General features: G+C 33.8%; 1 protein-coding gene across 2 annotated transcripts; it reads left to right on the top strand.

The window, feature by feature from the left end:
- The first annotated feature begins 3,149 nt into the window (after positions 1 to 3,149).
- Positions 3,150 to 16,082, top strand: LOC133295698 (truncated transcription factor CAULIFLOWER A-like). Of its 2 annotated transcripts, none has more exons than XM_061494553.1 (8): positions 3,150 to 3,556; positions 12,444 to 12,522; positions 12,922 to 12,986; positions 13,068 to 13,167; positions 13,257 to 13,298; positions 14,772 to 14,813; positions 14,905 to 15,020; positions 15,675 to 16,082. In XM_061494553.1, the coding sequence occupies exons 1-8, from the start codon at positions 3,372 to 3,374 to the stop codon at positions 15,781 to 15,783; spliced, it is 738 nt and encodes a 245-aa protein (XP_061350537.1). In that variant the 5' UTR covers positions 3,150 to 3,371; the 3' UTR covers positions 15,784 to 16,082. The 2 variants fall into 2 exon arrangements, with proteins under 2 accessions (XP_061350537.1, XP_061350538.1); XM_061494554.1 differs by lacking the exon at positions 3,150 to 3,556 and adding an exon at positions 5,980 to 6,119.

Raw genomic sequence — 16,082 nt, 5'->3', positions numbered from 1 at the left:
AAACACATTTACCTAGCCTCCTTCTTCATCTATTGAGCGCATAGCAAGCCTCTTTGTGGTGGTCAATTGGTGGCTTGACAAGAAGAGTTCTTGCATCTTGACGTGGGTGGTGTGGATCAACGTTAGAGGGTTTGAACCCTTCAAACCTAACACTGATCATCTTGGAGTTTTGAACTCACAAACAAAGGTAACATCATACTGTCATAAAGCATGATTCTTGATTGCATGTGTGATTCCGCATAAGAAAAAATTTTGTTTTTCCCTCTCACATGCTACGGCCTTCAAGGCCATTTAACTTTCAACAATATTATTAATATTTATGCACAATAAGCATATGATTTAAAAACAACGCCTTCTTTTACGTTTTACGTCTTTAGACTTCTCACAAAGTCATAAGCCCTTTATCACTTGATTCTGATTTAGTTTAATTATTACAGAAGTCGACATAAGTCGATCATGGGTCCACCAACCCAAAATGACATTCTGTATGAACAGTACCGTTACTGTTCCGAAATTCCCAGAATATCCGGATATTTGTCGGGGGCATATCCAGATATCAATATCCGGATATCTCTCTGCCAATATCCGGATATTCAGATCCCCATATCCGGATATTAGTATCCGGATATCATATCCGGATATCAATATCCAGATATCAGTATCCGCATATGCATATCCGGATATTTCGCGACAGAATGCAGTTCTGCATTTCACGAGATATCTTTCCAAAGGTTGGGTTTTTAACCCATTCCAACGTCCTAGCATGCATGTTTAACCTCTTTTAAGTTCATATAACAGTTGGTTACTTGTTTAACTCATTAAACATGCCAAGACACCTCTTTTAACCATTAAAACTCATGATCAAGGTTAGGCAACTCACCCCAAAGCTTAAAACAGCAAGGAATGATGCTCTTGGAGCTCACTTGAAGCTCCCAAAGCTCAGCACACCCAAGGACACGAAAATGCCTCCACCATGGTTGGTTCTTGCACCCAAAGATCACTCCTTGGACCTCAAAGTGCCATGACCAAGGCTCATACCACCCAACTCCCAAACCAGCTCTCAAAACTCCACCAAACAGTGGCTGAGTGTCCAAAAAATGCAGCCTCACACTCTCACAACCCACCCTACCAAGTGTTTGCGAGATCAAGAGGAAGAATCAAGAAGAAAATGGTCCCAAAGCTCAAGAAATGGTGAAGGAAATGCAATGGAACAGTGACAACCACTCAGCCTCAAAGTGTGTCACGTAGGAAGTCTGATGTGCCTAGGGTTTTAGGCCAAGCAAGGGTATTTATAACGATTTACAACTTAAGCACAGAGTATTAGCGCTAATGGCTACGTTTAGCATTTTAATCCCAAACCCAGGATTCTTAACCTTTAATCCCAAACTCAGGATTCTTAACCTACTCATTTTTACAAGATTTATCATATTTTTATTTTACTTTTTCGCAGCACCTTCCCGGTATGCGCTTTTCATAGACAGTATCAGTTTCTGGCACTAGTTCTCATTATTTTAACTTAAAACTTGTTTTAGTAGTCCTATTTAATATTCTAAGAATTTTCATGCACTTATTATAATTTTCCGGAATACTTTTTCGGTACGCATTTATATCGAGTAGCAGAACCGGTATTTGCATTTTTCGTCCGAAAAGCGACTTTCAGCATTATTAACCACTTTCTATATTTATTTAAGCCTTATAATAATTATTAGGGTCAATTATGAAATTATTTCCTAATTTCACATAATTAATTAATTAACTTCCTTAATTAACGGTGCGGGTTCTTACACTCACGCTGGAGATCAGGATTCCGACAGAGTTGAAGACCGAAGACCATTGATCTTCCATCTTCTTCTTCTTCTTTTTTATTGCTTTAATGAATACTTTTTATTTATTTAATTTGTTTAAGTCAGCTATGTCTGGCTAGTTTGTTTTTGTAGTTGGGATCACTGACCCGATGTGAATCCATTATATTTTCTATATTATTTTTATAATTTAATTAGTTAGTTTATTTTATTCTACCTGTGTTAATTTTTCCATATCATGTTTAGAACTGATCAGTCTAAATTATAGGGCTTTGAGGGTTAGAATTCACAATAGACATATTGAAGTTTTAATCTGGACAAGGGTAGAATAACAATTTGTGTATGATCTAGACGTAGGCTTACATAGATTGCAAACTCATAATTCATTTGCTTAATGCTTGATTCAAGAGGAATTACTAAGATATTAGGATTCTAATTGGGTTAAAGGGTTGAAAATAAGGAATTGTCTGAGCAAACCAATTAATTAATTATAAAATACAATATAGGAATATAAGGGAGGATCGGAGGTGAAGTGCATCCTATCTACATCCTTTTACAAATTTCTATCAATATTTTCTTACGTTCTTGATCTTTTCTTGCATGCGTTGGAAATTAATTGTTTTTAATGTTCTGTTTTAAAATATTATTTTATTTTAAATTCTGTTTTTAAATCATAAACTCTCAATTACTTTCATAAACCAAACTAAATTTTTTCTTCCAACTTAAGGATAATAGTTAAACTAGTACTTGGTGCATTAATCCTCGTGGGAACGATATTCTACTTATCACTTTATTACTTGGAACAAATAGTATACTAGCCGATTTCGCAATAATAACTAATCAGGTAGTAAAAGTAATAAATCTAAAATGATAGTAAGTATAACATTCTACATAACATATATAAAACTAATTTTTAACTACATGTTAAAATTAAATTCGTAAATAAATAACTATAAATCTAATGTTTGTTCATCTATATTAATTAATAATTACATGGTTAAATAAAAGACAAAAGTAAAAGAAATAATTGAATAGTTAACCACAGAACGAGAAACTCGTACGAGAAATGGTACGAGAAACAGTGTGAACCAGACAACAAAGAACTGTCCTGAAAGCGCCTCTAGCCAATCCTCAGTCGACAACGTTATCGATGAAACCACTCTGGTTTTACAAAACCACCTGTTTCCATCAGTTTTTTCCACTTTTGCTTTTTCCTTTTCTTTTATCGAATATAATAATTCTAACCAATGATTTTTAGTTTTTTTATTTTATTTCATGTTTTTCCAATTTTATAAGTGAATGAGAAGCAGACATATGGTCATGTTCATCTCCTCTGGTTATCACGTACAAAAGAAGAAGATCGAGAAATCATAGAAATCCATACTCAGAAAGAAGAAAAGAAAGAAACATGGAAGGTGCATCGTTGTTAAAGGTCGTGATCTGTTGATTAAAAATTCTTGTGGGAATTGTGTTGTTGGTGCGGTGGTAACAGTAATAAGAAAAGAGAGTGTTGAAAAGTAAGAGAGTAATTTAAGAAGGTAGAAACAGTGTATAATAGAATAGTGAGATATGGGGAGGGGAAGAGTGCAATTGAAGAGGATCGAGAACAAGATCAATAGACAAGTCACCTTCTCAAAGAGAAGGTCTGGTTTGCTTAAGAAAGCACACGAGATCTCTGTGCTTTGTGATGCTGAAGTTGCTCTCATAGTCTTCTCCACCAAAGGCAAGCTTTTCGAGTACTCTAGCGATCCCTGGTATGTTTTTTTTGTCACTCATCACACCTTACGTACAACTCTTTCTTCTTTCTCTCTCTTGTTTTCTTTCTTTCCAAGTTTATGAATTTTTCGTTATCTTAAATCATTTTAATTTCTCTGCTTACCATCGCTATGTCTACTGTATATTTTTATGCCTCTGATGTCGATGTTTCATGTTTCCATTTTCTCATTTTTTTTCCCTTTATAGTATGGTGTTCTTCTGGTTTATCCCTTAATATTCAATTCATCCCCCCCCCCCCCCCCCCCTTGTAAGTATATTTGTTGGTCATCTATATTTTTGTTTAGACGTTTAGTATATAGTAAGTGAGTGAATTGTTTGATGCAATTGGATACTCAATTCTCAATTTTTCGTTATGATTGATTTGGCCTTGCAATCTTCAAAGATTATATTTTTTGGTATTTTTGTGTGTGTGTCTTATACTTGAAATGATTGTCAGCATGTAGTGGCATATACTTTAGCTTTAGGATAGCTTAATATTTTTTTTAAGCTAATAGCATAACTTATTTCGTTAAGCTTGATGTATCACTTTTTACTTCTTATGGTGTCACCAGAGAGAGAGAGAGATCGATCTTAATTTTGATATTGGAGCAGTTTATTAATGAGTATTTTGTCTAGGGTGGATGATTGTGTAGCGAAGTGTAAGTTACTACCCGCATGGTCATATAAAACGTACGTGATTCGCTATTTGAAAGCAGCAGCCTGATCTGACATATTCAGCCTCAGACACAAATATGAGAAAGGAGCAGAAAATTGACCGATCACTGTGATAATATATATATATGTATAACGATAGATCAACTTACACCGGTGTAAGAATAATAAATCTTATACCAAATCTTAATCGTTGATTTTCGTGCATGTAACGGTTAAGATTTATTGAGAATTAAAAATTAATTAATGAGTGAGACCTAATAAATCTTAACCGTTAGATGCAGAAAATTAATGGTTAAGATTTGATGAAAGACTTATTATTCTTACACCAGTGTAAGATGATCCTGCCCAATATATATATATATATATATTAATATTTTTCATATTATAAGAGATAAATTTATCTCCTATATATACATAAAAGTGTGTGATAGATTCATATGCAGAAAAAAAAAATGGTCCTCACATATTTTTATATATATATATAAGAGATCATTTTTATCTCCTACAACCTTCACGAAAAATATTAAACCCATATATAAAATCCCATTGCTATTAGATTTATTCCTAGAGCTGCCAATACTAAAAATCAATATCACACTTGACTATATACCACTTTCATACCATAAGAGACACCGGGAATAACTCCTACTCCAATAGGGATCTCATTATTGTCCGTGCTAATTATTTTTCTTTACTAGTTAACCTGGGTCTAATAGAAAGTCACTTTAGCAGCCCAAGTTAATTTTTGCTGACGTTTTAGTTAGGATTCATTAACTGGTGTAGGTACACACTCTATGCATGCACATATTAAAGTAGGTAACTCTAGAGTTTGGTATGATGGATAAACATAAAAAAACTATTATTTTAGTCTCTATAATATCTCTATATTGCCATTGAATTTCCAATCATTTTACTGTATCAATTTACTCATTTTAAAAACGAGTGCAATAAACCTTATTATATCTCTTATAACCCTTATATCAAATTAATATTGACGGAGCTCTTTTTATTAAGATAGTTTTTCCTCAAACATAAAATAAAATAAAATAAATTTCACACGTGACATATATATTATGCTGTGTATGATTTTATTTTACATATTTTTTGAAATATAAAATCCTGAAAATTTTTAAAGTTCTTAAAAGTTTTTAAGGTAAGGAGTCTATATTCGTCTTGAAACATATTGTTCACAAGAATAATTAACTGTTCGAATTATATGAGAAATATGTTACTCATATAATATTAATCCAAAGAAAACACATCTGTACCTCTTTTAATCCTTGGAACGGATGGATATCTTATTGTTCGCATACGATGGAACGAACTTGTTCTTAATTAATTATATTCTTTCAAAGATAGAAAAAAAATAAAATTAATTAAATGAATAGGCCTCCAAAAGTAGAAGTACCCCTGTAGAGATGGAGTAGATCGAGATAACTGTAGTGTTTGAATATTTTTTTTTTTTTTGAAAATATTCCATCGGTTCATCGCTTCGCGATTAGTCTGATTCGGGACGGGTCCAGGATTAAAGCTTTAAATCCTCTCAAAGGTGGTACTGGGAAGATTCGAACACATGCCCTCACCCCCACCTGCTCAGCTCCCATGCGCCAACTGAACTTGTTCTTAATTAATTATATTCTTTCAAAGATAGAAAAAAATAAGTTATGCAAATTAATTAAATTAATAGGCCTCCAAAAGTAGAAGTACCCCTGTAGAGATGGAGTAGATCGAGATAACTGTAGTGTTTGAATATCTTTGCATTAGCTATGTTGGTATAAGATATCCGAGATAATTACTCAACAATTAAACTTTGATGTTCTCTCTTGAAGAGAAATACGTACTAACACTCGAAGCTTGGATTGGATGGCTTTGCGCGAGATACGTATTGTAAGTTAAAGTCTCATCCCCGGTCGGTTTAGTTCATTTAAAAGAATTATTCTCCCTAGGCGGTGGTCTAAGATTCAAAATCAGAGCAATCAAATACGAAGCTTATAGAGCCATGCCTACTATGCGGGTCTACACTACTGGAAGTGCATGACCCCTTTAAGGTGTGGGAGAAGTTGTTACTAACAAGTTGGGGAATGAGTGAGAAATAGATAAGTAGGAAGGAAGATGTGATTATTGGGTAAGCTGATTGTAAGTGGAATTTAGGAGAGTTCGGGTCACTCTTGGAATATGTTTTCTTCTTCTTTATTATGCTTTGTACTCACTTTATATATATATATATATATATATATATATATATATAGGGGCAGGATCCTTTGACACCGGTGTCAAATTTGAAGTTTGACACCTCATCTGAGAGCCGTTAGATCAAAAAATATCAACGACTCTGATTTGTAAGCATGTGGCACCATTGATCTTTTTTGATCTAACAGCTCTCAGATGAGGTGTCAAACTTTAGATTTGACACTGGTGTCAAAGGATCTCATCCCATATATATATATATATATAATCTCTAATCTCGTAAGAATTCCATCAAGTGGTATATATAGGAGCTCTCAATTCCTTTCAGTTTATGACAAGTAAATTATGTAGTAGTGTCTGTTGAGACATTCATGTGTGCTTAGCCTCACATCCCACATTGGTTGGTAATGAGCTAAGTGAAGAGTATATAAGTGGAAGGACCTATAAATTCAATGCCTTAGGGTTTTTGGTTGAGATGTGGAGCGGGTTCAGGGAAAGCCAATGGAGGGGGAGCACCACCAATGGGTTAAGTGGATCAAACACACCTAGTGGGTTCGACACCTGGCCCAAGTACTCAACCAGCCTCTAGTCAACCACGCCAACCACCAGACTAGCTCGAGCACAACCCGGCTTTGATACCACTGTCAGACGGGTCCATGAAGAGCCCATGGCGGGGGACCACCACTAATGAGCTAAGTAGATCAAATACATCAAGTGGGTCCGACACCATATCTCAACCCAAAACCTTAAGGCATTGAGTTTATGAGTTCTTCCACTTATACGAATTATGAACGGATCGTGTGTACACTCTATTATACGAATTATGAAATGCTTCGCTATATTAGGATGAATGGTGTTCCGATTGTAGCTTTCGTGTTATGATTGTAGCATTGATGATGGTTATGATGTTTGTTTTCGAGCTAAGTAAGCAAGGAATGCATTTCCTATTACTTCCAATAAAAGTGTTGTGTGTTTCGATCTTATTCATTGTGATTTGTGGGCTCCTTTTCCCTCGTGCTCTTTTAGGGGCGTGCATTATTTCTTGACCATTGTTGATGATCATAGTAAAAATGTATCAGTTTGTCTTATGGCTGAAAAAGCTGACACTCTGTTGGCTTTGTGCAAGTTTCTCACTATGGTACAAGCATAATTTGGCACTTTAGTGAAAGAAATACAAAATGATAATGGAATTGAGTTTGAGCATAAAAATATGACTTACTTGTTTGATGAACACGGTATAATACATCAAACTTCATGTGTGGATACCCTAAATAGAATGGCCGTGTTGAGAGGAAGCATCGTCATATTCTTAACTTGGCTCGAGCATTGAAATTATAGAAACAATTGTCACTCGAATTTTGGAGGGAATGCGTACTAGCCGTGACACATCTTATCAACCACACCCCTTCTTAACTCTCATATGCTTCCACACATTTGGGTCGTAGTCAAAATGTTAAAATGCCTCCTAAGTACCTCCAAGAATATAAGTGTCATCACTTTCATACACATACACACCTTCATTCTTCAATGCGCCAATCCAACAGCCCCTCGGGTAGTCTATATCCTCTCTCAAACTTTATTTCTTGCTCAAATTTTTCACCAAAACACAAGGGTTTCTTGGATGCTATAAGCGCAGGTGTTGTGCCGTGTAACTTCAAGGATGTTGCATTTGATCCTTGCTAGAGGGAGGCCATGGAGAAAGAAATTACAACGTTGGAAGCCAATCACACTTGGAATGTCACAAAACTGACAGTGGAAAATGAGCAATTCTGTGTCAGTGGGTATTTTAGATAAAATATTGCTATGATGGATCTATTGAACGTTTTAAAGCAAGATTGGTAATAAATGCGAACCGACAAATTAAAGTTGGCGATTTTTCTGAGATATTTGCTCCTGTTGTTAAGATGGTGAGTGTGAGCACTTTCTTGGCCGTTGCAGTTGCTAAGCGCTGGGAGCTTCATAAGTTTGATGTTAATAATGCATTCCTCCATGGTGACTTACACGAGGAGGTGTACATGCATCCTTCACCCGGATACTCTATTGTTTCTCCATCTCAAGTGTGTCAACTTAGAAAATCTCTATATGGACTTCGTCAATCAACACGTAATCGGTTCACTAAGCTACAAAATTCTCTATTGCATTTGATTTTATACAATCTAAAGCAGAATACTCTTTGTTCACCTTTACTCGAGGGGATGTGTTTATTGCATTATTGGGGTATGTCGATGACATTATTCTTGCTGGCAATGATCATCTATATGCACTAAGGTAAAAGCCTATCTCAATTCTTGTTTTCAGATCAAGGACTTGGAAGCATCGAAATATTTTCTTGGAATAGGGATTGTGCACAGTCTTGTGGGCTTGTTTTTATGTGAGCAAAAATATACTTTAGATATTCTTCATGAAGCAGGCATATTGGGTTGTAAATCGGCTAATTTTCCTATGGAACAACAGCATCAACTAGCTCTTGCTGATGCAGATGACTTTCCCGACCCTGCTTGCTACCTTCGTCTAATCGATCACAAGGCGTATTTGACAATTATGCGACAAGAATTGTGTTACCCAGTTCACACATTGTCCCAATTCATGCAGGCACCAAAACAGGAACATTTTGATGCGGTTATACGGGTTTTGCTCTATTTAAAATCAAACCCTGGTCAAAGGTTTGGTTTTGTCTTCATATTATGATTTACAATTGTATGCTTATTGTGATTCAGATTAGGCAGGTTTCCTCTGGGCTAATATCACCATGGATTTTATTAGTGGCTTGCCCAAGTCCATGGAGTTGACTCTATCTTCAACAAAGTAGAACAGATGACTAATCATGGACATTTCCTCTATCTTTTTCATCTCTATTTTGCTAAATATGTAGTTCATAAATTCATCAAGGAGATTGCCAAATTTCTTGGTTTTTCATCCTATATTGTGTTAGACAAGGATAGGATATTTATAAGCAAATTCTAGTCCAAACATTATAAATATTCAGGCACCAAGCTGAACTATAGCTTTGCATATCACCCTCAATCTAAAATCGAGGTGGTCAATAGGTGCTTGGAGACCTATTTAAGATGCTTTTACAATCTAAAATTGAATTGGTCAAGTGGCTTCACTGAGCCAAATTTTGGCACAACATTAAATGTAATCACTTTACTGGTACAAATCCATTCAAAGTCCTTTACGGTCAAGATCCACCTACATTGTTTAGAGGAAAAACCTTCCCTTTATTGTTGATGAAATGCCTAAGATCGTGAAAAAATGAGACACCATTTTGCAAGAGCTACAAAATCATAGTTCAAAACTTCATAAAGGTCTAAGCGGATCAAATAAGAGAGATGTGGTTTTTACACAACCTTATAGGCTAAAATCACTGCCAAGAAGGCTAAATTATAGGCTTAGGCTTCAATTTTGTGGTTGGCAACTTGGCATACAGTTTTGGAGAAGATTGAGAAAACTACATACAAACTGGAGTTGCCCACAACCAGTTGGATCCACCTTGTATTTCATGTTTGCCTCTTGGAAAACACAATTACAATACCAATTTTTTCCAATCCTTGCCTCCATTGTTGTCCAAGGAGATAAGCTCATAGTGCAGCCTAAAGAAGTCTTTAGTTATCGAACTAATATAGCAGGTTAGCTTGAGGTGCTAATCAAGTGGTTGTCTCTACCACCTTTTGTGAATACTTTGAAACTTTTCCAGCCACACATTAGCATTTCACAATTTCACCTTAAGGACATGGTGAAGACTTTGGGAGAAGTATTGATAAAACCACACTCATTATATGAGTGTACACTAGGAGGGGTTTCAAGACATTGAGTCCTTTCCATGTTGGAAATGCATGATCTCTTTGAGGCAAGACAAGCTTTTACTAAAAGCTTGGAAAGTAAGAGAGACTAAGAGGGTGTTTGGTAAAAGAAAAAATTTTAAAATCCTGGGAAATTGAGATTGAGAATTCGAATTACCCACGTTTGGTAAATGGATTGTAAAATTTTTCTCGGGAAAGTCGAATTCTCGGGATTAATGTTTATGAAGAAAAATTCTATTTTAAAATACCACCAAATGGGTGGTATTTTGAGAATCCCATGTGATATGAGAATATTTGATAATTTTTTTGGGACATAATTAACCTCAATCCACATTCCCATCAATATTTTACAATCAACTAAACATAGTATCAAGAAAATTAATCCAACATTCCCGTGAATATTTTAGTTTACCAAACAACTTTTTTGATAACATTCCCGGGAAACTCACTTTTCCACTATATTCCTGAAAATAGTAATTCTCGGGTAATTTTTTTTTTCTCTACTAAACACCCCCTAAGAGAGTTAAGTAGGGAGAGAGAGGTGCTTATCAATGGGGATATTTTTTGTTTTTCTTTCTTATGCTTTGTACCTAATTTAGACTGACACACCCACCATCTATATCAGTGTCAGTTACATAATATACAATTTTTTCCTTCAATTTCTTCTCTAATCTTATTCGAATCCCTTCAGAGGCACACCCAACCTACTTGTGTAAATATAGATATAGAAAAAATTGGGTTGATGCATACTCCTAGAAAGAATATGCAACAAAATGGTGGTAGCTTAGTTGGCGCATGAGAGCTAAGCAGGTGGGGGTGAGAGTAAGGGTGTAAATGGACCAGTCTAGGCCAGGCTTTGGCCTTCCTGGCCTAAGGCCGTCTACGTAAAAAAATGTTCAGCCTATCTAGCCTATTGGCCTATTAAAGGCTTCGTTTATAAGTCTGGCCTAGCCTATTGTTAAAAATTATAAAGCCTGATATGGCCTACAGGCCTTATAGGCCTCCCGATATAGATACTAAGCAAAGAAAATAATTGTACAGAGCAAAGGAAGTTCCATCATGTATGCATTTACATTTCTCATAAGAAATAAAAGATGACAAACAAGAAAGAGTCAACATAATACCGCAGTTCTAGAATGTATATGAGAAAGGAATAAAGTCAAAGAAATGGGAAAAATAAGAAGAAAATACAATTACTTTAAAAAATTATTTTAAAGTAATTTTAAAATATATTATATTATTTTAAAAAATTAAATAGGCTAGCCTACAAGGCTTTAGGCCAGACTTGACAAAGTTGGCCTATGGTCTATTTGTTAAAAAAGCTTTCCTATAAGCCTAAGCCAACTCTATTTTTCAGAGAGGCTAGGCTAGGCCATGCCAAATATAGGCCAGGCTGTAGGACGAGCCAGGCCAGCCTGGCTCATTTACACCCCTAGGTGCAGTATCATCTTTTGGAGGGATTTAAAGCCTTAATCCTGGACCCTTCCGAATCAAATTAGTTGCGAAACAGTGAACCGATTAGAATATTTCCAAAAAAAGAAGAAGAAAGAATATGCAAGACGAATGTAGATGGCATTATTTTGTTTCTTTCTCTTTTCAAAAAGAAGAGGTAGTAATGTATGATTAAGAAATGTTGACAAATATTTTATTGGGATTGTGGAATTCTTGCCTGTGTAACTGAGTGTATTTGAAAGTCAAAATGACAAACAATTTCTTGGAGTATCAATCTTAGCTTTAGATTAATATTTACGCAATATATCATGAAATGCCCGAAATGAAGATGATAATTCAATCCGCTTAAAATTAATTTCCTTTCCTTCAATATCAATTCCTGTATATATATGTCTGAGAATTCATTTCTACAATGTGTGTGAATTTGATATTGGCTGAAAATTAGAAGTCTCTTTGTGCAATCCATTCTCTTTTGCTTGGAATAAAAAGTTGTTATCAATATGGGAAAGGTTATACTTACTACCTTTTTTTCTTACTACTTCTTACTACCAAATCTTAACCGTTGATTTCCTTCAATCTAACGGTTATAATTTATTGGATTACATTTATTAATTAATTATTAATTTTCAATAAATTATAACCGTTAGATCAACGGAAATCAACGGTTAGGATTTGGTAGTAAGAAGTAGTAAAAAAAAAGGTAGTAAGTATAACATTTCCCTATCAATATATACAATATTTGGTCACTTTTACTTTTCTTTGTCAACAGCATGGAAAGAATTCTTGAACGGTATGAGAGATATTCGTATGCGGAGAGGCAGCTTGTTGCAAATGATCAGCAACCAAATGTAGGTCATCAACTCCTATAAATCAATTTTGAACTGATTTCATTGCTTTATTTGTTAATTGATGTTAACTGAAGATTATTGTCTTTTTAATACAGTGACATCACTAAGATTTGAATCTATATATCCCTCACGACTAACACATTCTTTATGACTTTTTGTTTCGTATCTCTATACCATTCCTACCACCATTTTCCAAACCAACTAATTTATTAATTTTTATATAAGTCAATTCATGTACACATTTCTATTCTATCCTCACCACTTTCTAATATGTGTATGCTCTTATAGAAGTTTCCAACTGATGAAAACTTCTTTCTTTATGGCAATTCAAAAATCAATTAAATATTTATTGCACCTTGTTGTTGCTGCAATCATAACATTGATTTTATTATTTGTTAGGAAAATTGGACTCTAGAACACGCAAAGCTCAAAGCAAGGTTGGAAGTCCTACAGAGAAATCAAAGGTATTTAAGAAGTACAAGCAACGGTTCTTGTGTTTTATAATTGATGAAATATGAAGTAGGGTTTCTTGCTTTGTTTTGCAGGAATTTTATGGGAGAAGAACTGGATGGCCTAAGTATAAAAGAGCTTCAAAATTTGGAACATCAGCTTGATTCTGCTCTCAAACACATTAGATCACGAAAGGTAAACAAAAATGCGACCCAGAGTATTGGCAATATAGTATTGAACTGTATGTCATAGTCATTCTAACTGTTTAATTATATAACTTGCAGAACCAACTCATGTATGAATCTATTTCAGAGCTTCATAAAAAGGTAAATCTTGTTGCATTCATCTTGTTATAAAGTTTAAGTTGAACAATAACCATATTGCAATTGATAAATAAGTAGAAACTAATTTTTTCTTCTCCAAAATGTGAAAGTAACTCATGGTTATAGCATATTTGGAAGAGCTTATTTTTAGCCTTTTGAGATTATCTACTACAATAGGTGCTTATAAAGTATTTTGGTCATGTTTGTTTGAGCTTATCAAGATAACTTTTGAAATTCTTGGGCTTATTTTCATAAGCTAGAAATTGAAGCTTATCCAAATGAGTTGTTGTAAAAGCTAAAATAAAGTTAGGCAATAGTTGTTTTTATAATAATTTCTAACTAAATTAGATGATATTTATTAAAATTTTGTTTACATAAGCACTTATTCAAGCTTCATTCCAAATGCAATTTACACTTACTTTAAACCACATTATAGTTAAGCTTACTTAAAAGTACTTTCTGAATAAATACTTATTTAAGATATTTATTCAAAGTAGGTGAAAATAAGGGTGAATCTAGTAGATTAAAATAATAATTTTTTAATGGGTTAGATTTGATAGCAATCTATCATAAATAAAAACATTATTTTCTTATCTGGTAAAATATAAACATTTGTAAATGTTGTACAAAATACAAAAGAATGATCATTTGGGACTTACGAATTGAATATTAAACTAATTTGAACAGGGAAAGATAGAAAGAAAGAGTATTGTTTTCTTATTTAGAATCCTCATTGAAACCACTAATTTTGGGTTGCGTTTTTTTAGATAATTACCTTGACATTTGCACACCTATCTCGGATTACTTTGTTATTTATTTTTAAAGAAAAATTAAGTAGCAATAAAATAAAAATAAGGAAAGTAAATGTAATTTCTCATACAAGGAAGGGAGGATGGAGTAATAGACATTAATCTCACGGGAGGTCAACATTTGCTTTTTGTTCCTTTAGACAAATGAGTAATTAATAAATATAAGGTTATATCAATTTATTGTGATACACTTTATTTTATGAACTATAATTTCCCTATTTTTGTTAATATTTGTGTGTATACATCAACATCAACATCAACAACACCTTTATCCCAAATTAATTGGGGTCGGTGGTAGATGAACCCACATGAAAGATACAAAACGGTTGAAAAAAAAAAAAAAGTAAAAAAGTAAAAAAGCCAAAAATAAATAAATAAAAATAAACAAATAAAATAAAAATATAAAATAAGATAAAATAAAATAACAATATATGTATAAATAAATAAATAAGAGTAAAAAAGAAAGGGACAAGAAGAAGTGGGGGAAATGAAGGACAATTGGTTTTGCATTAAGGACAATTGTAATGTAGATATGTCATTTTAAATATCGTAAATTATTAAATATATTGATAATTAAATATCAATTTGTAGTATACCATTAGTTGAAACACCATCACGATTTAATTAGTTGTTGTGTATTAGCAAATTTTTTTGTTTGACGATGCAGGATAAGGCCCTCCAAGAACAAAACACCTTGCTTGCTAAGAAGGTAATACTGTTTTTTATTTCTCCATAGCTCTTGTAGGCTGTGGTTTAGTTGGATTATGAGTCTCACTTTACTTGATTGCATGAAAAAATAGATAAAGGAGAAAGAGAAGGCACTGACCCAACAGGCCCAACTGGAGCAGCAAACTGATGATATGGATCTAGCCTCTTCTGCCGTCGTACCTCAATCATTGCAAACCTTGAATATTGGGTTAGTGTATTTTATTTTGTACATCACTTGTTCATTAACTAATTTGTACATATAGAGATGCACAATGAATAGGAGAGTTATTATATATTGCATTTAGAGTGCCATGCATGAGCAATAATGTGCAAATAGGAACAAGAACTACTGTTTCGTGATCTACTTATGGATATGAAAAAAATACATTATGCTCTATAACTTCTAATGCACTTAAGGGTCTCGGAGTTGGATTGGACCGAAACTTGGCTAGTTGCATCAAAACGAGGTATTGAATAAGAGTCATTTGAAATTATCGATGGATTTTTTTTTTTGTTACAAAATGGTTTCAATAAGTTTTTAATATTTTTACCTTTAGTGATAATATCCGTAATTTTATATATATATATATATATATATATATATATATATATATATATATTTTTGATAACATAATTTTATATTTTTAATTAAATTAGATTTGAACTTCTAATTTTTATTATTCTGATAATTAATTAGAGAATAAGGTTTTTCTTTACTAATCCTAATTCTTTTGTGTAGCTAATATTCTATGCATTTTGCATGAACTTTAAGAATGTCTCGAAGGCATTATTCATCATACTCATTCACCTTAGCTTTTGTTTGAACGTAAAGTTATAACACTAAGTGGGTTGCTTGATGCAGTGGTTCCTTGCAAGGGAGAGGTGATGGGGAAGATAATGAAGGAACCCCAACGCGAACCCAAGCTACTGCCCTTCTTCCACCTTGGATGCTTCGTCCCATAAATGAATAGATGACAATTACACAACTTTTTATAATAAATATGAATATGGCTAGTACGAAGCCTACCTTATGTGTTGTGAAGAGGTCTAGTGTCTTGTTATGTTGAACGACTTATGGTGAATTAGACGGTCTAATACACACGCATATGGCTAGTACGAGGTCTAGTGATAATATCATATGGCTAGTACGAAGCCTACCTTATGCGTGTGTATTACTCATGGTTATGGCAAAATGGTCATTGTAATATTTGAATATAATGTGTATGTAATATGTCTGGATGACTACAATTCATAGTTACATGGTGAATTA

The sequence above is a fragment of the Gastrolobium bilobum genome, unplaced genomic scaffold (genome assembly GCF_033153095.1).
Source record: "Gastrolobium bilobum isolate Gb01-03AN ecotype WA unplaced genomic scaffold, APGP_CSIRO_Gbil_v1 utg793, whole genome shotgun sequence".
Classification (NCBI taxonomy): Eukaryota; Viridiplantae; Streptophyta; class Magnoliopsida; order Fabales; family Fabaceae; genus Gastrolobium; species Gastrolobium bilobum.
This window is presented reverse-complemented; position numbering and strand designations above follow the sequence as displayed.